This window comes from Hippichthys cyanospilos, chromosome 16, assembly GCF_059441005.1.
Source record: "Hippichthys cyanospilos isolate Australia breed blue-spotted pipefish chromosome 16, RoL_Hcya_1.0, whole genome shotgun sequence".
Lineage (NCBI taxonomy): Eukaryota > Metazoa > Chordata > Actinopteri > Syngnathiformes > Syngnathidae > Hippichthys > Hippichthys cyanospilos.
The window spans coordinates 15,403,383-15,423,839 of NC_142384.1; the positions used below are offsets into that span (position 1 = coordinate 15,403,383).

At 40.7% G+C, this 20,457-nt stretch overlaps 4 protein-coding genes across 5 annotated transcripts; 3 read left to right on the plus strand and 1 right to left on the minus strand.

Annotated features, from left to right (window-relative positions):
• Positions 1 to 723: 723 nt before the first annotated feature.
• LOC148410880 (uncharacterized) lies at positions 724 to 8,630 on the minus strand. Its single transcript, XM_088438086.1, has 12 exons — positions 8,449 to 8,630; positions 8,106 to 8,166; positions 6,962 to 7,280; positions 6,709 to 6,878; positions 6,012 to 6,109; positions 5,671 to 5,927; positions 5,180 to 5,283; positions 4,998 to 5,096; positions 1,959 to 4,730; positions 1,272 to 1,413; positions 1,065 to 1,156; positions 724 to 932 (listed from the first exon to the last, which is right to left on the minus strand). Exons 1-12 carry the CDS (start codon positions 8,466 to 8,468, stop codon positions 876 to 878), a joined length of 4,191 nt encoding a protein of 1,396 aa, XP_088294212.1. The 5' UTR covers positions 8,469 to 8,630; the 3' UTR covers positions 724 to 875.
• Positions 8,631 to 9,892: 1,262 nt separating this feature from the next.
• On the plus strand, positions 9,893 to 13,078 carry natd1 (protein NATD1). Its single transcript, XM_088437164.1, has 3 exons — positions 9,893 to 10,098; positions 11,362 to 11,480; positions 11,580 to 13,078. Exons 1-3 carry the CDS (start codon positions 9,999 to 10,001, stop codon positions 11,694 to 11,696), a joined length of 336 nt encoding a protein of 111 aa, XP_088293290.1. The 5' UTR covers positions 9,893 to 9,998; the 3' UTR covers positions 11,697 to 13,078.
• A 947-nt stretch (positions 13,079 to 14,025) lies between these two features.
• tmem11 (transmembrane protein 11) lies at positions 14,026 to 16,383 on the plus strand. 2 transcript variants are annotated; one of them, XM_088437304.1, is made up of 3 exons: positions 14,026 to 14,179; positions 14,511 to 14,634; positions 15,431 to 16,383. In XM_088437304.1, the coding sequence occupies exons 1-3, from the start codon at positions 14,098 to 14,100 to the stop codon at positions 15,945 to 15,947; spliced, it is 723 nt and encodes a 240-aa protein (XP_088293430.1). In that variant the 5' UTR covers positions 14,026 to 14,097; the 3' UTR covers positions 15,948 to 16,383. The 2 variants fall into 2 exon arrangements, with proteins under 2 accessions (XP_088293430.1, XP_088293431.1); XM_088437305.1 differs by having other exon boundaries at positions 14,029 to 14,179; positions 14,538 to 14,634.
• Positions 16,384 to 17,253: 870 nt separating this feature from the next.
• dhrs7b (dehydrogenase/reductase (SDR family) member 7B) lies at positions 17,254 to 20,271 on the plus strand. The gene is made up of 7 exons (XM_088437353.1): positions 17,254 to 17,377; positions 18,008 to 18,167; positions 18,263 to 18,381; positions 18,509 to 18,716; positions 19,153 to 19,245; positions 19,337 to 19,489; positions 19,997 to 20,271. Exons 2-7 carry the CDS (start codon positions 18,011 to 18,013, stop codon positions 20,200 to 20,202), a joined length of 936 nt encoding a protein of 311 aa, XP_088293479.1. The 5' UTR covers positions 17,254 to 17,377; positions 18,008 to 18,010; the 3' UTR covers positions 20,203 to 20,271.
• Positions 20,272 to 20,457: the final 186 nt, after the last annotated feature.

Genomic DNA, 20,457 nt, shown 5'->3' on the forward strand with positions numbered 1-20,457 from the left:
TGAATGTGAGTTGAAGCAAGAAAAGTTCACGGTGCAGTATTGTGGATGATAGATAGCATCAACAAGCAGTGTTGCTCTTTTGAAAAGGCTGCTTCACATGACTAGAGCTCCTCACATCGGAGTCACAGGAAAGGAGCGCAGCGTTTAATGAGGTGCGATGTTCCTCTTGAGAAATGTGACTCCATGGAAGTGAGCAACATTCAAGAGTAAGACCTTTGCCTCGGGCACAGTGATTTACTATATACAAATTAATGAGAACTCTTGTGATTGTTAGTTATTGTAAATCGTTTCCCAAATCGTTACACTGGTAAACCTGTCAATATTTTGTGAGCTGATGTTAAGTGCTTCTGTTTCATTGACGTTGCTGCAGTATGAACAATGTTTAAATTGATTGCTATTGTTTAAGATCAATCCAAAATTGCATACAGAGCAAGTGAGTGTTATCTGAGGCTATTTGTTGTATTTCAGATCTATATACAGGTGATAGTGACCTGCAAATCTGCATTAAAAATCGGTCTCCAGTAAGGTAAGAAATTTTGGTTTCATGCTACATCTGGTGGTAAAATATGGTAATGACAGTTTAAAAAAAACATTATTTACAGTGCCTTGGTGTGAAAAATTGTTGTTGTATTGTAACACTTCCTCGAAAACAGGGCTCGCATTGACCCTATTTTGATCTCAAGTAAGCTGGACCAGTACCAGGCACCAAATGTTCACCAATAGTTCATTTCAAAATGTCTTTTAATCATCATTGCGAGCTCCAGTGGACAGAATTAGCAACAACAGGTATTTGTATCGAAAACTTGAAGTTCACGTCTATCCCCACAATCCTGGCTTGCAACGCGGCTAAAGGACTAGTCAGCATCCTTGGGTCATCAGAAGGAATTTAACAGCTTCATTCTTTCTTGGCCAGAAATACCCTCTTTCAAACTCTGCAAGGCAAACAGAATATGAACAAAAATGAATTCATAAAAAGAAAAGAACAATGGAAACTGGGCTTCAATATATTTCCAATCTACTAATTTAAACATAGCTATGCTGTGTACTGCAGCATCAGATTTTACCTTTGACCTGACTGCTCTAAGCCGACGAAGAAAAGACGGTCTGTCAGTTTTCCTCTCTAACGCCGTCTTGCTTGTATTCGCTGCACTGACATCTGAAAAAAATGAGACCATTAAAAATCATTATAGGGATTGATGTAAACATGTGACAATGTAGCATATAATTACTAGTTAATGAGGAGTTAGCTAGAGAATTTTGCATTCTCTTACCGGGATTTTGTCCAGGTGTGACTATGCTGGAAGACATTTTGGCAAACCTGACATCTTCACTTGGTGCCTTGACTTCCTGATATGGTCCATCATGGTTGTTTTTATAAAAATTCTCCATCTTGCTCTGGCTGTGCATTTTGTCCTATCGTTTAAGGGATGTAGAGAGTCACCAAACAATACAGAACATAACTACAGTATGTAACTCATTTCTGTATTTTTGTTTTTTGACCATTTTTAAAGGGATAGTTTTCTTTTTGAATCAAATATTGAGTATTTGGATAAAAATATGAGTGAACAACTTTTGTAGAATTTTGATGATCACCGTGACACGGGGCCAGGGACAGTTTCAAAACAAAAGCATACCAAGGCATTTGTTTGGTAAACTAAAGTTTATTTTGAAGTTGGACGAATTTCCGATGTGTTTTCCTGTCATGCTGAGCTTTAACTATTGATGCTGTGATTGTTTTGATATATTTTCTGACATGTACACTAATAAAGCGGGTATGCAGGGCAAAAACATTTTGGGGGGGTGGATTTGAATTACTTGAGGACTCGTTTCACACTTACATCCTGTCTGCCACCACAGTAAAATCATTTTACAATATGTACTCTTTATCTCACCATTTTCTCAATTGGATTCACCTACTGTAAAGAGCATATTGATTTGTTTAAATACATGATTATTACCTGATCATTTTCAAAGTCATCCGTTGGAGATGAGTTGCCTTTATGTAACAAAAAATTGTTTTGAAAGTTATCTGTGTGTTTACCCTTGGCAACCAAATATTTTGTGTTTTCGTGCAAATATTTCATCTCCTCTTGATGGCTCTGCTGCTGTTCCTCTATCTTCATTTGAAACTCTGCCTCTATTTTTTGCATTCTCTCCTCATGGCGTTCTTCAATTCTCTGTTTGTTGTCTCGAAGCTCGGTCTCCATGGATATTATCTTGTCCTCGGCATGCTCCAATTCCTCTCTCAGCGCTCTGTTGTCCTCCTGGAGTTCGCATAAGGTGTGATTAAAAGCCTCCCGCTCATCCGTTAATGAGGCGTCCTGCTGTTTGCACAAAGCTTGCAGTTTGTCCTGCAACGTTATGCATCTCTGCCGCTCTTGCTCCAAGTCTAAGTAAAGCCTATCTGACAAATAAACCAACTTTGCTTGCTCCTGCATCCATTTCAGGTCCATCACAGAGGTCGGTTCACAGTTTTCCTCCATACGTGTGACCTCCTGACTGAGCTGCCATAAGACTTTCGCTCTTCTTTGCAGCCTGCTTATAAGGCGCTCTAACCAGGCTGGCCTTCGCTCCTTCTTTATTTCCTCACTTTGAGGAGATATTGCCGTTTTCTCTAAAACCACATCCTGTTCTTCATAAGAAACAAACTGTGGAGAGCTGGTGTCTTCAGGATCTTTGCCATTGTGCTCTTGGGAGACTTTGTGGTATTGTTGCTGGATTTTAAAGGCAGCATAAATGAACTCTGCTTCGTTGCAGGCTCTAATGATGATTTTCTGATCTTCTCTAGCGCCGCCTTCTTCTAATGGAGTCTTTTTTAAGTAGAGTATTTGGGAAATGATGAGTTTGTACCTGTGTGCCATAGACAAATCATCTCTTGGCACTAATAATTGAAATTGCTCATTCGGACTTTTTAGCGCCGCCAACATTTTTTCAACTAGGACTAATTCTCTCATCAAACACTCCCCGGCGCTTATGTCGTCATCCGAATGTACTGAGTGAGTGAGTTCAACATCTGCATCAATGCTGCTCTCAACTCCAGCCAATGCATCGCAGGGGATTTCGTCGTCCGCTTCGTAGGCATTAAAAGATGCATATTGTTGTTTTTCCGCATCTCTCTGTCCTTGCTGAAGACATGTCTCAACAGCTGATAGTCTCCCCTCAAAGTCAGTCAATTCAATCGTGTTACTGGTTTGAAGTTTCTCCCGACAGCTTTGTATGATATTAACAGCAAATTGAAAGCGACCGACCAGAAGCTTGCAAAGGTTCTCCGTCTGTTGAGCGAAGCGGCGGTTCTCCATGTCCCGGCTGCGAAGCAGAAGAGCGAGATGCTGGACCGAGGCTCGGCTTCGGGTGAGCTGGGAGTTCATATCCTGGCAGGTTTTGTGATCCTGGTGTTCTTCCAGTCGTTCAGTGATTTCCCTTAGTTTCTCCTCCGTCACGAAAAGCTTTGTTTCGAGCACCTGGATCACCGATGTAAAGCGTTCCGGGTCATCTCCGGAATTGATGATGTACTGGTGCGATGGGCCAAGTGAGCGGGACCGGATTCTTGCCTGATGATGGCTGTTCTGCTCATTCGGGGTGTTAGAGAACACGCCTATCTCCTCTGACCTGCCGTCACTACTTAAATGGGGTTCCACCATATCCGAGTGCGGCACTGCCTCTGAAGACTCCGCGTGAGAAGAGGCACAGGTACAAACCATCAGCATTTCGTTGAGTTGTGCTTCTGTCTCCTCAAGACTATTACCTAAGATTTCCATCTTCAGCAAAACTTCATTCAGTTCTTGCTCCTTCGTGTCGAGGAGCCTCTCAAAGCCGTCTCGCATTTCTTGGACTTCGGCCTCTCTTTGTTGCGCCTTCTCCATAGCTGCCAGCAGTTCCTCTGAGATGTTTTCATATGAATCTTTAAGGTCCTGGGAGCGTGTCTCTTCTGTTTTCAAGCAACTCTGCAGCCTGCTCATTTCCTTGTGTGCCTCCGATAGGTGAGTCTCCAGATCTTCACATTGTTGCTCCATCTGTTCTTTTCCATCTTGATACTTTTGCACAGCGGCCACTGCGGAAGCTAGCTCCTCTTGGAGTTGTTGTCGAGTATCTTCAATGTCTTTACTCCACACGTGTGCCTTATTCAGTCTTTCCACTTGGTCCTCAGCTTGATCCAATCTCTCCTGAAGTTCTCGTGAGTGTTGTTCTGCCCGCGCCAAGCTAGCTGCCAAACTCTTCCGTTCTCGCTCCTGGCTTGCTTGAAGGAGCACGAGATGCTTCTGCAGGAGAGACTCTTTATGAGCTTGAGCATCCTCATTGGTGCGGAGTTGCGTTGTGGCCTTTTGGAGAGCCTTCCTCAGCTCCTCAGCCTCCTGCCGGAGAGCCTGGTGGCTGTGCGATTCCTCCTGTAGCCGTGTCACGAGTAGCTCTGCCTCCTTCCTTTTCTCTTCGCTGAAGCTCAGCTGGGTCTTCAAAGATGTGATGGAACGTTCCCACTCCATCCGTTGCTCATGGAGCCATCTGCGTTCTTGCTCCAGATGAGCCTGAGCAAGCGCTGTCGCATCTCCTGTCACAAGCAGCTGCGCTTGTTGAGCTAAGAGGTCCACTTTCTGACGCAATTCAGCTTCCCTGGCTTCCTCCTGCATTCTCTTTTGTGTCTCCAGCTCAACGCGGAGTTCATGGTTCACCTTTTGTAGTCTGTGCAAGATTGAAGCTGGCTCAGCTGACGAGGTAGAATTCAACAATTCGTTCTACAATGCAAAAAAAGAAAGCTTACCAGTGATATGCACAATTGCACAGGTTTCGTTCAAGGTCGCAATTGTTCTTAAGATGTTCTTAAGACATTCTGAAACGGTCTTAATTGTTCTGAATCTATTCTAATTGTTTTTTTTGTGTTGCCAAAGAACATGTCAGAAGAATTTAAACATGTTCAAGATTCCCTTGTGACGCAAAAAACCAAGACTGTTTCGGAATAGCTTAAGAATGTCTTCGTTATCCCATATATGAATTTGAATAACCTTTTCTCTTAAATGACTCTCTTTTGCTTGTTGGAGGTCATGTTGCAGTTTTCTGTTTAACTCTTTAAGCCGAGACAGTTCCTTCTGTGTTTGTTCCAGCTGTAGATGGAAACAAGCGCTCGAATGAATTTGAACTTGAAAAGTTTGTTTGAATATTTTTTTTGCATGCTCATTTTTCTCACCTCTTTGACAAATTGCCCCCCTTCGGCTTCAGACGGGCGGCGCTCTTGATCAGAACTGTCCTCATTTGACTGTGTCATGCATGATGATGAATATGTAGAGCCCACTGCATTGAAAGTTATACACGCAATTACATTTTGCCAAAAAGCAACATTACAAACACAAGTCGGCCACTTGTGTTAGAAATCATGTGGAAATATTTGTATATATATATATATATATATATATATATATATATATATATACTTATATATATATATATAAGTTGATGTTTGGTTTTACTTACATGTTTTACAACTGTTTGACAGGAGGCCACATGCATGGACTTGAATTCATTGCGAATGTTTTATTGTTCATCAATGATATTTACCATTAAGGAACTTGATTAAAGTACAAATAAAACTAATTAGCATAAACAAAACTGGTCAAAAACCTCTTGGGAAGAGGAAATCAGAAAAAAACTATAAACTATTGACAATTAATGTTTCAGTACCTTTGCTTTCTTCCATCTGCTGTGTTGGACTGAAAGTAGACGGCGAGTCAGTGCAGGGTGAGGAGATGGGCGAAAGACTGGGAGACGACACAGAGCTTATGTCAGCAGATGTTTCCTCCATCTTTTGCTGCAGTTTGATCTCTTCTTTGTTTGGTTTCTCTGATTCCTCTGCACCTTCACAGCATGAGGTCTCCTGAAAGCGAGGTTCTTGATGCTCCGCTTCAGAATCATCCTTGGTGTTTAGTTCCAATTGGGTGCTTTGAGGAAAATATGCAAAACGTGTTTTGGGATAGAAAATAAGAAACTAGTACAAGTTAAAGGGTTCAAGTCTTTGTATTTACCTTGGAGCAGCTGGTGTGGGCCTCACGTTTTGTAATACTGTTTGGATCGAATGCCGTCTAATCCCTGTTGTCGCCCCTGAGTGCCCTCCCCCTTTGTTCTGTACAAATATACACAAACATCTGATTGCACACACAGGAATGAGACAAAATGATGGCACAATTCATTTTCATTGGATTTTCCTCTTCTTCCTATTTAACTGTTTATTTGTTTATTAGTAAAAATCATCAAATGAATAAATCTTAAAGAACAAATTATTTGTAATCTTTTTTATTCATTTTATTTTTATATAATCATTTTGTCACTTGCTGTCAACTGAAAATGTGATCACAGTTCTTCAGGGTTCAGGTAACGCCTAATCGCAGCTCAGCTGTTTTCTGAGCTTGGTCATGTGACATTCACTAGCTGAACCGCGCTTGATTGATACCTGAGCCGAGTAGAAAGCAAGGGGCAAAATGGCAACCCTTGAGATGGACTAAAACCGGTGGATTTTCTTGCTCAATTCATATTCCACAAAAATAATCAGATAGTTGTTTTGACTCGTGGAGCTGCACAGAACATTATATTGTAAAAAAAAAATAAAAAAGGGGGATACTGCCCCTTTAGAAGGACAGGGCGGATCATGCATCGATCCTGCTTAGAATGTGCATGCTGTGAGCTTTAATGGAATATCGGACTATTTGTTTAAGTGACAATTACCTCCTTTTTGTCTTTGTCACCACTTTGAAGACATGCAGTGACAGATATGTTCGAAGAAGATCCCAATATCTCACATGAGCTGCTCATTTCCTTCTTTCCACCACCATTACAGAGATTATTTTCCGAGGGTGTTTTTTTCCTCACTTGGGCATTTGTGTCCACATCTGAGTCTATTTAAGGAATATCAACTGTGTCAATTCGGATGGGGCGCACGCAGTATATCTGCATGGTTTGCAATCATGCGGTATATTACCATCTCCGGTAGCTCGCTGGTCAAGTCTGTTGAGAGAACGACTGCTCCTGACGAATGAAGCAGTAGTGAGGGAGGGGGTGTGGAGGGATGAAAAGCTCCGACTGCTACAGAGCTGCGCGGCAGGCCTGGATGGACGACCTGACGGCCTGGACGCCCAATGAGCACCGCGACCTTGATGGCTGCTTCTTTTCGAAGCGACGCCGGCCGTACCGTCTCGGTCGCCGTTACCCTTTCCACCATTCAAAGTGACTTTCGGTGCACCGCCGCCAGCCTGTTTACCTCTACTAGAGGCGGGCACTGGTAATGATGATGACGCCTCCTTTGGGAAAGACACAGAGATGGATACAAGCCCAAACATTTGTGTTAGTTCTTTTTTTTTTGAATGGCGGATGACCAAGGCATCGTAAATTTAGCATTAGCGCCAAAATGCTGCGATTTTTGTCTAAATTGCAACATCTGTTGCAAAAGTCTAGTTAAAACAATTATAACAAAAATAACAATGTTTATTCTTTATTTATAATATTGATATATAATATCTCTGTAATGTTGAAGGTAATCCTTCGCCCGGTTATTTTATCTTCTTATCTAGTTCTTGCTATGATAATAATAACAACCAGAAGACGGCATGATCTCCGTTTAACTATTTACTGTGTGCCAGAAAGAGTACACAGTAAATGGATTTGTTGTTGTTATTGTTTCAAAGACAAGTGTGTAGGAATGCCAGACATCATGCCCTCCCACATGTCCATTTGGACTCTTTGACTTGGTCAATCCAATCACCGCTGTTGCAAACTGTTAAATCCCTACAAGATCTCTTAATTTGCTTAAGTGCCATCAGACTAACTTGGTGATCATAGACACACACACACAATAGCTGTGAATAGATATAGTCAGTTTATTGTAGACTTAGTGTCACCTACTAAGGCAATCAGGTCTGGAGACATGACCTACAAAATAAAAGTCATTTCTGAAATTGAGTAGACTTATTAATGACTACATAATTTGAACAAACATCACACAAATGTGTGTACTTTACCCACTCGCAAAAGCGCGATTCATTCTCAGAACTAATTACATCGAAATGATAGCTTCAGAAGAATAATGCATTCATTCGATAAAACAAGGTTGAATAATGGTACCCTACCTTCCCTCCTCTCTTTGGTGTAGGTTTATGAAGCTTAGTGTTAACCAGGACCTCAGGCCATCTATTATTCAAACAGTGGATAGTTAGTCTAAGCTATATGCATTAAAGCACAGTTTCGTATCATTTAACTGCTATAACAATTTGTTTTTCATTCCAAATATTGCAAACGAAAGGAATTTCACCCACAGTGAATGAACACACTGGACAATTTTTGTCGGTCACTTTTATCCATCTAGGTTCAGAGTTCAAACACATAAAATCCTTCAAAATTTGTCAATTAAATTATTATAACAATTTTATATGTATTTATTTACCAAAAATGTCTTGCCAAAATCGTTCTTACCTTGGAGCTTTGGACATCATTTTTAATGAGGATTTGAAGAATGAACTGAAGGAAAGTCCAATTTTTTACATCACAGTGGAAAGAAAAATCCAAAGCATAAGATAGATTAAAAAATATATAAAAATGTTAAGGCAACAAGGAGACCTGGTTGAAATAACTATCCAAGTGCAAAAACAGTTGTGCTCTCCTCACGAAATGAGCGCATGAATCACAAACAGCTGTGTGGAGAAGTGTTAGACATGCGTAATCCTCGACAGAGTTGACAAACTTCATTAGTTTTGAGGAACGAGGTCAAAAGATTAACAGGATTGCCCGCAAACACTTGGCACATCCTCTTGCACGTCCTAAAAAATGTCCACGATTTTTTTTCAATGAAAAATGACATCACGGTTCACATTTTAACTGTTGAGATTGAACATCAAGTAAATTATAATAGGGAATCAATGACATGAACTTCATGTTTTCACATAAACATCTGAATGTGAATGGGCAATTGTTGCTTTCCTTTTGCTCTTAATTTAGGTGGTGGGAAATCTAAAGTGCGCATGAATTCAACTTCATTATGAAAGCTGAGAAAAAACACACACACACACACGCACACATTTAAGCCACCGTTGTAATAGCATAAAGCATAAAGAGCAAGCAGTTTTTTTGCGAGCAAAACGTCGTAATAAGTGCATTAGCATAAAAAACTATTATTGTTAATGACACGATACACAATTTCATTTTTCATACGATATGCCACAAGTAGGAGCTTCAAAAATTTATCACAGGCGTAAACATTGCTGCTACATAGGTTTGACTTTCTCTGTGTTTGTGCTACGCTTATTTGGTAGAATTTTGTAATGTAAGTCAACTTGTCAGGTTTTACGCAAGAGTACAAGTCAAAGTGTTTAGTAAATTAACAACTCTAATTGAAGTCGAAACACTTTCTTTCATGTTAGTTCATGATTAATTTGCCTTATTTCAACATAAATACTTGCGTATTAAATTATACTGTTTAGATTGTTATTGCACTGAAGTGCCACTAGATGGCGTAAGTAAGATGGAGGCGCTCGTCCTGTATAATTGTATTACTTTTTTTTTTTTTGCTTGATGATGTACGGCGGAGTTATTATTCTATTCCTGTAAAATAAATGTTTGGGAGACGTGTTGTGTCACACAAAAATGTGATGATGGAGCCATGACGTCATGATAATAAGGTCACTGCATTGAATCCGAATGCTCTCGTGTATCAGCTACGCTGCTCAGTAAATACTAGAAATATTATGAGGTAATAACCGGCAATGAGCCATCGTCTCCTCAAGCACCCGCTTGAAAACAAAAACAAAACAAACCAAAAAAAACAACAATTCCGGTGGAATTGCCGTTCTTTGTTCCCGCCTACAAATCAGGTGCTGATTGGCCCGATGTCACGTGACCCTCCAGCTGATTTCGTTGCATGAAGTGTTTTGCTTCGCATGTAGTCTGGAGCCATTTCTACTTGGCATTGGTAGCAACGTAATCTTGTTCACATCAGCATCACCGTCGTCGTCGTCTTTTTCTTGGCTATGGCCCACACTGCACAGGCAAATGCCTTCGACGCCAACAGCTCTCAGATCCAAGTGGAACACGACAAAAAGCGTCGGCAATTTGTCATAAGACTAAACGGTTGGTATGTTCAACGTGATGGTGGTAGCTTTTTTGGCTAATGTTAGCTCACAGCTTGTTGTTAAGTTAGCTTCATTTGGCGTAGGAAGCGCAAGACTTCATCAGCCACGAATCATTGTGCACATTCAAATATTCACTCCTACGCCCATTCATGACTCGTTGTCTTGCAGGCTGCGTAAACAACGTGCGACACTAATACAAACGATACTTTGTTATCACCAAACAAAGGCAAACGAAGTCCTGCAAAAAAAAAAAAAAAATCTTACATAGAACCAGCTAATCCACTTTTTATCCTGGTAAACATGAATCAAACGACTCATTGGGAAAAATATTAATGCGGCATTTAGATTAAATGAGATGAAATAACATTTGTCTGCTAGCGTCTAAAAGCTGATCGACTGATATTTAATTTAAAATACACGCGAAGAATCTTTAGATTATGCCTACATGTTTTAGTTGTATTTAAATGTAATTTTTGGTCATGTTGTTCTGAAAAAAAAAAAAATAACCTGAGCAGTGAAATCATAAATCATTCAAATAATTTGACCTTTATCCATAAATAGGCTACAAACAACAGACCTCTTTTCAGAAAGACTATTTGATTATAAAACAATTTGGTTAACCCTTGTGGCGTTATGTTACAAATTATTTTAAAAATCATTTCATGGTGTTATAAACGAATTAAGTGGGGAAAAAAGACCAGGGAGCTGACATTTCCCAAAGATTATTAAAACATGTACAGTTTAAAAATGCAACGATTCTGACATTTCTATGTGATTACAGCTAGACATTCAATCAATCAATCACATTCTACATATGTATGTATACAGCTGGTTGATAGCAGAAAATATTCATAAATAACTGAAATTATTATGCCATTATAAGTATTTACAAAATTAGGGTTGTTATTTAAGTTAAATGATCATTTTTCAAAATAAACTTTTATCTTCCAAAATGCCCAAAAAGCAAACCACATTAGTTATATAATTTCATGAATATTCACCAGATTTTCTTCTAACCTCTAATCTTATTTATTCGAACATTTTTGTTCGCACTTGAAGTTAATAAAAAAATTCAGTGTATTTCGTACGCTACATTGTGAAGTACAAGATTCATATAGTTGAGTGTCAAATCTGCTTGCACAGTTAATGCCGGTCCTTACCCTCATTCTTTTGTGTTTGCCGGCAAGCGGAGTTGAGACAACTTATGTAAACCAGACAAATGGCCGGCTAGACACTCATAACAGTGTTTGACATTCCTCAGGGTCATACGATCGGGCGGTTCTTCTTTATGAATATGTTGGGAAGAAGACGGTGGACCTACAACATACCGAAGTTCCCGATGCTTACAGAGGGAGAGGAATTGCCAAACACCTAGCCAAGGTAAAATCCACCAACATTTGGATCAGTCACGTGATAAACAAGGCCCACCCCGTCGCTCGGTTTTCAACGAGTAATACAAGTTTGCTTTTGTGAACGCAGGCCGCCATGGATTTTGTGGTGGAAGAAGATCTGAAAGCTCATTTGACCTGTTGGTACATTCAGAAATACGTCAAAGAGAATCCTCAACCTCATTACTTTGAACATATTTACCAATGACCTCAAATGTTGCCAAAAGACAAGAAAGAGAGAAACTCTAGAGTGAGGTATGCTTTTGGATTTAAAAGCCTCCGGACGACAAAGGACCTTCCAGGCATTGTTTGAAGGAGCCGGCCGACCTCCTCGCTAGAAACTTTAATGCTGACTTGGCTTGGTCACATCAACTCTCAACAAGGGAAAGCTCCTTCAGCAGAAAACGGGACAGCATTCAGCTGACGAGTCCAATGTCTCTGTCAGAAGGAAAAGATTCCGGATGTGTATTCTTCACCTGCGCGTAACAAATGAAATGGGAGTTGCGTTTTCTTTGCTCACAGGTCCATGGCAGAGTTTAGAAGGTGTTTGCAAGGTCAATTTTCTTTAGGATGGCTTTGCTCCTTTTCATGAAATTTGACATTTCTTTGACCTTCAAGATGGCCGCCATTTGGGCTTGTGGTCATTTTTCACTAGGGTTATTACACGTGCGTTGCGATGACAAACGGTGGCCTGCGCAGTCATTGATGCAAGGCAAGCTTGCGTTCGTTTAAAAGATCAATGCTGAAATTGAAATGAAGTCTCATGAAAACTAAAAATGAAGTTTTTGGGGAGCCGAAATATTTTTGCAACTGCATTTGTCAGCATAACCGATTGCTCAAGTTAAAACATGGATGCCATTCTTCTATGTACCCAATCCTTCTTTCATTTTTTTTCTATTAGGCTGAAGTGATGTAACTACCTTAAAAAAGGGGTTTGATAAAGCCGACGCTTGGAAAGAAATACAGATAAAATTGCAGGACACCAAACGTGTTTGTTAATAACACCTATTTGATCGATAGACTGTCACTGTGATGTGTTCAAAATGGAAAAACCAGCATTTTAAATACAGCACAGCTGTATTCAGGGCATTTCTATTCAAGTCCAACCACATCCTTTGTTGATTCTAGAATTTGAAACTGGATGGCTGATGTTTGCTCACGACGTTCCTATCGCGTGTCATTTTATTTCTTCTACCGCGAGGAATCGTGCTTTTGGATTTCACAATGGTAGATATCATTGTGATGTAAAATGAAAATCCCTCAAATGTTTCACTGTGGTTTTTTCCCCCCCAAGTTTGGCTCCCTTTGCTGTTGACAATCTAGGTGTTGAGGAGAAACAAAACCTCAGGAAATTCCTTACACTCTGCCAGAACTACATTCTCATGTAGGCCAACTGACTGCTTTAAATGCAGAAAATACTTGTTTACTTGGTGGCAATCACCTATTCATAGGCAATATTCCATTTGTTGTTTATATGTATGTGCATTTTCTTGAGCGCTAAAATGACTTAACCCTTTCAAACATTCACTTGAATGTGAAAATGTTTTGTGCTTGACACTTTGTTTGAATAAAGTAATGAACATAAATGTCGCTATTTTGCATGATTGCGCAATATAGGTCACACAAACTGCAATATATATGCATAGCGTTTACTTAACCCCCTGAGGGAAATTTCGACCCAAATCGGGATTTTTGATGTTCTTAAAAAGCATACAAAAAAAGGAGAGTTAAATATTGCATAGATTGTCCAAACACGATGACTCAATGTGCCACACTGACATCCCTTCTAAATGCTTGCAAATGAGAAGTCAAGAGGTACACCCTACAGATGTCAAATTTAGCCCATGTCGGACTCATTTACTGCCATTCAAAATTGGAAACATTGTCAATTTTTGGACATTAAAAACCCAATGTTTTATCATGCATTTCCCTTTTGCTATTATCACATTCACACCATTTATCACATCACACCATTTTTGCACATAAAGGGAACCCCTCAAAATGTTCTGTGGCGTCAACCCTATCCATCCACTGAACCTTTTGAGGGGTTAAAAGTAAATATATTTTTATATTTGACATGTTATGACTTTCAAAATCAGCACAAGTTAGGTGATAAGAAGGCCAGGCTACTGAAAAATCCCTAGCCACACGGGTCAAAGGGGAAGTCAACCCCAAAGTTTTACGTTTTTTACAGCCCATTTCGTAAGAACATTATTTGGTGAATTATGAATTAAAGCAGAAAAACACGTCATCCAGCTCAAGGCGTGTTTATTCTTGCACGATGCGGTTGACTGAAACTGACATCACAGTTAGTCAAGACGAAGGTTATAACCTATCATGGTGTGTGAATGTCACATGACCAAAATAACGTGAACGTGGAAATGGAACAACTGCAGTTAGGAGTGGGGTGAAATATGAATGGAGACCTCTTAAAATATGAAAATGGTCAGCCATTATGTGGGTGATGTTGCAAAATGTCATGCTGCAAAGTAACTTTACTTATGACTATGTTTTGCTTCCTCATTGTACTGCATAGTTGCATCAGTCAGCAGCAGACATATAGCGCTTTGTAGCAGCTGTTGTCACATCCAAAACGTGGAGTCGTTGTTATGTTGGCATCAGATTACAGCACGTACGCAGCCTACAGCGCAGGAACAGAACAGTGGGCAGAACATGCGAGACACAGCATGGGTGAGTAGCTACCCGCCACTCATCACAACATAAATCATTGTCCAAAAATAACATCATATGATACATAACGTCCCCCTCGTCAATTGAGATAACGGTCAGACATCGTTCTCATTTCATTTACGATTAAAAATGTGTGTGTGTGTATATTTTTAGAGGGGAATTTCCATAATCGTCAAATTTTCGCTCACACATGAATGCGTCATAAGTATCGTACGTATTTCTTCCCACCTGTCCATGCGTCAACGTGTTCGTGTAAAATACGTAACGTGGACGCGCGTATCCCACGCCATGTGGGGATTGTAGTGTGAAATCCCCTAAACATTCTTGTAAGTTATTTTAAGAAGACTACATTACCCAGGAAGCCTTTTACCGCCGTGCGTCACTTGCCATCACGGCTCTATCTCCAACATGGCGTCGCTGGGAAGGAGGCGCGGTGTCCCAGTAAGCAGGGAGAGGTCAGTTACTTCACATCTTGCTCATTCAAAGAAAACATTTCGCCATTATGTAAACATTTGTCCGCGTCACCCATTGCCGGACATATATCGCGCTCACTTTTCAAATATAAAACGCGAACCCCGCACGAAGAATCAGAATTTTATCAAATGCTTAGCTAACATTAGCGTGCTAAGTTGCTAACGTGTCTGCGAGCTAGTTTTAGCGAGCAAGCAATCTTGTAGCTCATGTGATGTTTTGATTAGTTCACATCAGTAGTTTATCGGCTGGGAAAATTCTTTGGATCTTTACGTTGACGGGAATGTTCGAAAGAGTAATGCATTGATCCACTGAATGATAAACTTTGCCCCGATTATCCTTCGTTTTTCTACTAATCATTTGGATCCTTCCTAACTTAGCTGGCCAATCACCATAAGTTTCTATCATGCAAGCCAGTTGGCCTTGCTCAAGTGGGTACACTGTGTTCTGTGTGTTTTACTGAAGAAGCTATCCGTGTCCTATTCTAGCGCAACAACCTTGACCTCTGATGCACTTTCAGATGCTTTCGGAATACTTTCATGTAAACGTGCGGTTAATCCGAACATAAGCATCTTCATAGAATTGAGCATCGAAGTACTTAATACAACACATCCGAGAAGCTAGTTTTCGCGTGTTTAACCGTCGAAGAAAGTTTTCTGACTTCATTCATGTTATCATAAAAGGTAAAGAAAGAGTGGACACACATCCCATTTTCTACTTTTTAGTGGTGTGTAGTATTTTCGTGCCCTCACGGTTCCATGCCTGTCACCTTGTCTGCAGGGGAGCGATGGCTGCAACCGATTGCTACATTGTTCATGAGATCTACAATGGAGAGAATGCGCAGGATCAGTTTGAATATGAGCTGGAGCAAGCGCTGGAGGCCCAGTACAAATACATTGTTATCGAGCCCACGCGCATCGGAGATGAGACGGCGCGGTGGATTACAGTGGGCAACTGCTTGCACAAGACGGCCGTGCTGTCAGGTGCCGCTTGCCTCCTGACGCCGCTTTCGCTGCCTCCAGAATACTCGCGCTACGTGGCGCTGCCCGCCGGCGCCCTCAGCGTTGCCTGCGCTGCACTCTATGGAATTTCGTGGCAGTTTGACCCTTGCTGTAAGTACCAGGTGGAATATGACAGCCAGAAACTGTCGCGGCTACCCCTGCACACGCTCACCTCCTCCACACCCGTGGTCTTGGTGCGCAGGGATGACATCCACAGAAAGAGACTCCATAACACGATAGCACTGGCTGCGTTGGTGTACTGCGCCAAGAAGATCTACGAACTCTATGCTGTATGAGCGCACTCTGGAGACCTTTTAACAACCAACGGAAAAATGAAAATAAAATTAAAAAAAAAAAACAGCAAATCTATTCACAGTCTGATGTAAGAATAATGGAAGGTCACAATGGGGCCCATGGCACGTGTGACAGTTACTCCCACGTTGAACTTTGATCAGAGGGGTATAGTTAAAACTAGAAGGATGACGACCCCCCCCCCCCTTTTTTTTTTCTTAAAGTGACAACCACAGCACACAAGATCTCTTTAGTACCTTTGCGCCTCCTTCCCTGCATTCTGACACATGAAGTTTGTGTAAAGGCTCCAGCTGAAGCTGCGTGATTGAGATGGACACGTGCGATATGAGCTTTACCCCTTTCCCTCGTCGTCTTACTGTACTCCCTTACTTGCTGATCAGTAATCCACCTTTCATTAAACATTAGGCTATTTCAAACACGTGTTTCTGTATGTCTGACTTTGTCCCAAGCAAACTGAAAAGAAAACATATTGGTCAAGTCTTATTTAAAGCCTCTTTAAAAATTCAAAATCTTTTGAGACCCCGCATGTCACCAAAAAATGAGCAGTTGTATTTCCCCTGTTATCATTGTTTTACGGAAATGGCACCGGCATTGACGGCTCACAAATTTTCTACACGTCTTGGCTAGTATAGGAAGCCTTGTGTCTTAACATTATGCTAACTTTACACTCAACGGTTCTTTCACAATATTGTGATGAAACCAACTGTGACAAAATCTTTTCAGATTATTGGATGCTATGTCTGTTGTAGCAATAACCCAGTTTGATTCTTTGTGAAATAGTCGATTAAATGTTACTTTCTGCTGTAAGTCTTCAGGTAATAATCACGCTAGAAATTTTAACTATACGTCGAGGCAGAGCTTCAGCTTTGTAAAAATAGGTTTATTTGTCATCTTGACTGTTCAACTGAATTTAGTATGAAGCTTTTTTGTCTTTATAATTTGAATGAACTAAAATACTTTCTAAAATAAGCAAAATCCACAATTATCTTCAAAATCCAAGACAAAAAATGCACATTACATTATGATATAAGATTATACAAAAATAATGCATGTTCCACATCCAATGTGCAGTCCTGATCAAATCATACTTCTGATCTTGCAATTGCAAGTGGCATTTTCATCATTAAGTTCAAAAAGAGTAATTAGGGTCATTTTAATACCTCTTTCAGAAGCAATAATATATCGAACTACGGACATAACGTTTTTCAAATTTTGAAGTAAAACGATATAACAAAAAGTCAAACTATATAAAAATTTGACGTGTGCCTGCGATACCGTAGCTAGAACAAAACTGCAATTCCCAGAAACCTTTGCAAAAACCCGGAAGTAAATTGCATAGTTCTTGTGCGTTTTGTGAAAACGGTGATAGTAATGCAAGTCGAGTCTGGACTCAAGTGATTCCCTCCAAATCAAGGTGGGTACAATATTGTTATTAAATTCTTCTGTGGCGCAGCTGGCCAACGTTCGCATTTCTATGTTTTGGAGTTGCGGCAATTTGTGCAGTTCTACGTTAGACGAGTGTTTTCTAGACATAGCTATAGTGAAGCACCGAAAATACACGGATTCGTCAGCTTACGACGTGAAAATTTGTTTGTAGTTGGAGCGCCGCTCGAGGCAAGAAAGCACAATAGTGTCCGCATTTCAGAGTAGTTGTAGAGAGGGCGTGGCTCCATTTTTGGATGGAGTTTAAGGTTCGAAAAATTTCAAACTTTGCAGACTCAGAACCAACATGGGCTCCTTCATATTCTGGATCGTAAACACTCCGGATGTGCTTTCGTGTCTCTACGACCTTCTATCCACCCGAAACAGACATCAAAATGGCCAATTTGACCACTTTCGATAGGCGGGGTCAAACATTTAGAGGGCGGTGTCAAATTTTCGACTCCACCCACATTTTGATTTATTGTCCATTTTCTTTTGTTAGTGTTAAAAAGATACAATTTAAGGTATACTTTTGTGTGTGACCATTTTGTAGAGCCATTCAGCGGCGGATATGCACGATACATACCTTATACTATATTTTGGTGTTGTCCATTGTGTTTAGGTGATGGAGCGTGTCACCGGAGGAGGAGCAGTACCATCATTGTTCCTAGCAAGCGTGGGAGTTTTTCTTCTCTATCGCGTACTCAACCGACTCCGAGCCGGAGCTTCTCTCCGGGGCGCAGTGGTGGTCATCACGGGCGCCAGCTCCGGATTGGGCAAAGGTCTGTACAGCTTCCTTCTCATTTCATCTTAGCTTTAGCTGAAACGCCAATGCTCCGATTAATTTTGAGTTTTGCTCCGGTTTTTGCCATTCCAGAATGTGCACACGTGTTCCACAGCGCGGGTGCTCGTTTGGTTCTGTGTGGCCGGGATGCAGGACGGCTGCAGCAGGTGGTTGAGGAGCTGAGCGCAAGCGCAGGGGACGGAAAGCAGCAGGTATTGATTCGCACATGCTTATGAATATTCTTTGTCACTTCTCGTTAGATTTTCCTGGACTGAGAAATATTAGATTGTTTTAGGTTGGGTTTTTTGGATTAATGTTGCGTTTGTGCTCAATGTCTAGACGTACATTCCCACCGTCATCTTTGACCTGAGTAACACGCAATCAATGGACAAAGTGGCGGAGGACATCTTGAAATGTCACGGACGAGTGGACGTCCTCATCAACAATGCGGGAATCAGTTACCGTGGCAACATACTGGACACTCACCTTTCGGTTCAGAGGAGTGTTATGGAAACGAATTACTTTGGACCCGTCGCACTTACGCAAGGTCAGTGAAGTTATTTGTTTAGCTTATTTGGCTGGTGATTAGCACATGGATCTTCAGTTATTTCTTTCGAAAATTTCACCAATGTACCGTATTTTTCGGACTATAAGCCGCAACTTTTTTCTCACGATTTGAGCCCTGCACCTTTTAGTCAGTCCAGTGCGGTTCATTTGCTGTTCTTTTACAAGCCACCAGGGGGCAATCCACTGGTAAAGCAAATGTGTGTACCTGCTCAAAATGTCAATTTGTGGATCAACTATGAAATTGAATTGAAAAGATGTGAATCAATGGCTGTTCTCAAAAAGAGTTTTGAAAATCTACTAATACAAATATAAAAATGAAATATAGCTTAATTATAGCGTAAATATAGCTTATAGACCGGTGTGGCTTATCCATGACAAAAATATATTTTTGTGATTCTTTCTTTTCCTCTCATCAGCTCTCCTGCCCTTCATGCTTCGCCAGCGCAGCGGCCATATTGTTGTCATTAGCAGCGTACAGGGCAAGATCGCCATTCCCTACAGATCGGCCTGTAAGTTTTTGTCAATTTTTTTTCCACCACATATTGGATCAGTATCAACCAGGAATCAAACAGCATTTCACTTTGTGTCCTATGCATTTAGATGCAGCGTCCAAACACGCTACCCAGGCCTACTTTGATTGTTTAAGGGCAGAGACGGAGCGTTATGGGATTCAAGTGACTGTCATCAGTCCGGGATACATCAAGACGAATCTTTCCCTCAATGCCGTCACGGGAGACGGCTCCAAGTATGGTGGTAAGGATGCACAAATTTGTCCTTTCGAGGTACAATTCAAACGAATGGCAAAATGTTTCTCTTAAAGTACATTACATGGCAAAAATAATTGGTGTATATTATTGATACAATTTGACATTACTAAGCACAAACAATGGAATATCAATTAGAGCAGTGCTTTGCAATTATATATATACATGAATATGAATATGTGTGTGTATGTATAATATATTAATTTACTGAATCGCAAAAGTGTGGTTCTTAGAGCATAGAGTTTACAGTTGATCGCTTTCTTGTGTCATGTCCAGTTAAAAAAACAAAACACGCACTTTGTCACAATTACGTCAACGTTTTGGCTTCCACTGCAATATCGGCTGCCAGTGTTGCATCAGCTTTACAAAATGGAAACCAAAGCTAATTTTAAATCACACGGCAGGAAAAAAAAACAAGTAGCCCGAAGGTCAGGGGCAAAATTTGAGTAAGTGGGGAGGTTTTACTCATGTTTTGTTTCCTGTTGCTACTTTTCAGTTATGGACAAGACCACGGCGACAGGTCGCGATCCCCGCTATGTGGCACAGGCAGTTCTTAAAGCGGTGCGTCACAAGAGCAAAGACGTTGTTTTGGCAGGACCTTTGCCCACGGTTGCCATTTATCTCCGCACACTCTGGCCCGCCCTTTTCTTTAAACTCATGTCTTCTCTCGCTCGCAAAGAACTCAAACCAAAAAATACTTGAGCCCGCAAAGGACGAAAATGGACGCAAAGTGTTGGTTGTCTGTGAAATAAACTTCAAGATTAGTGAATAAATATAGTGATTTATCTGCTTAGTCACTTTTTCAACACGGATGTTTAGGAAAATCTGAAAATCTTCTGAAGTTAAAATGCAAAAATGACATTGCATGATGTTTGCATGTCTACATTTTGATCAGTTAAAACAGCTGCATTTCTGAAAATGTAGCGGGCCCATATAAAAAAGACACAAATTCAAAAA

What these genes read in the sequence shown, in the direction of transcription:
- LOC148410880 (XM_088438086.1), bottom strand. Translation starts at nt 8,468, where the DNA reads ATGATGTCCAAAGCTCCAAG. An exon ending in GCAGATGGAAGAAAGCAAAG is followed by an intron (nt 5,284 to 5,670) that starts GTACTGAAACAT and finishes CTTTCAATGCAG; the next exon opens with TGGGCTCTACATATTCATCA. An exon ending in TTAGAGCAGTCAGGTCAAAG is followed by an intron (nt 933 to 1,064) that starts GTAAAATCTGAT and finishes TTTGCCTTGCAG; the next exon opens with AGTTTGAAAGAGGGTATTTC.
- natd1 (XM_088437164.1), top strand. Translation starts at nt 9,999, where the DNA reads ATGGCCCACACTGCACAGGCAAATGCCTTCGACGCCAACAGCTCTCAG. An exon ending in ATTTGTCATAAGACTAAACG is followed by an intron (nt 10,099 to 11,361) that starts GTTGGTATGTTC and finishes GACATTCCTCAG; the next exon opens with GGTCATACGATCGGGCGGTT. An exon ending in TTGCCAAACACCTAGCCAAG is followed by an intron (nt 11,481 to 11,579) that starts GTAAAATCCACC and finishes TTGTGAACGCAG; the next exon opens with GCCGCCATGGATTTTGTGGT.
- tmem11 (XM_088437304.1), top strand. Translation starts at nt 14,098, where the DNA reads ATGTTGGCATCAGATTACAGCACGTACGCAGCCTACAGCGCAGGAACA. An exon ending in ACATGCGAGACACAGCATGG is followed by an intron (nt 14,180 to 14,510) that starts GTGAGTAGCTAC and finishes CATTCTTGTAAG; the next exon opens with TTATTTTAAGAAGACTACAT. An exon ending in GTCCCAGTAAGCAGGGAGAG is followed by an intron (nt 14,635 to 15,430) that starts GTCAGTTACTTC and finishes CCTTGTCTGCAG; the next exon opens with GGGAGCGATGGCTGCAACCG.
- dhrs7b (XM_088437353.1), top strand. Translation starts at nt 18,011, where the DNA reads ATGGAGCGTGTCACCGGAGGAGGAGCAGTACCATCATTGTTCCTAGCA. An exon ending in ACCCGTCGCACTTACGCAAG is followed by an intron (nt 18,717 to 19,152) that starts GTCAGTGAAGTT and finishes TCCTCTCATCAG; the next exon opens with CTCTCCTGCCCTTCATGCTT. An exon ending in AGACGGCTCCAAGTATGGTG is followed by an intron (nt 19,490 to 19,996) that starts GTAAGGATGCAC and finishes GCTACTTTTCAG; the next exon opens with TTATGGACAAGACCACGGCG.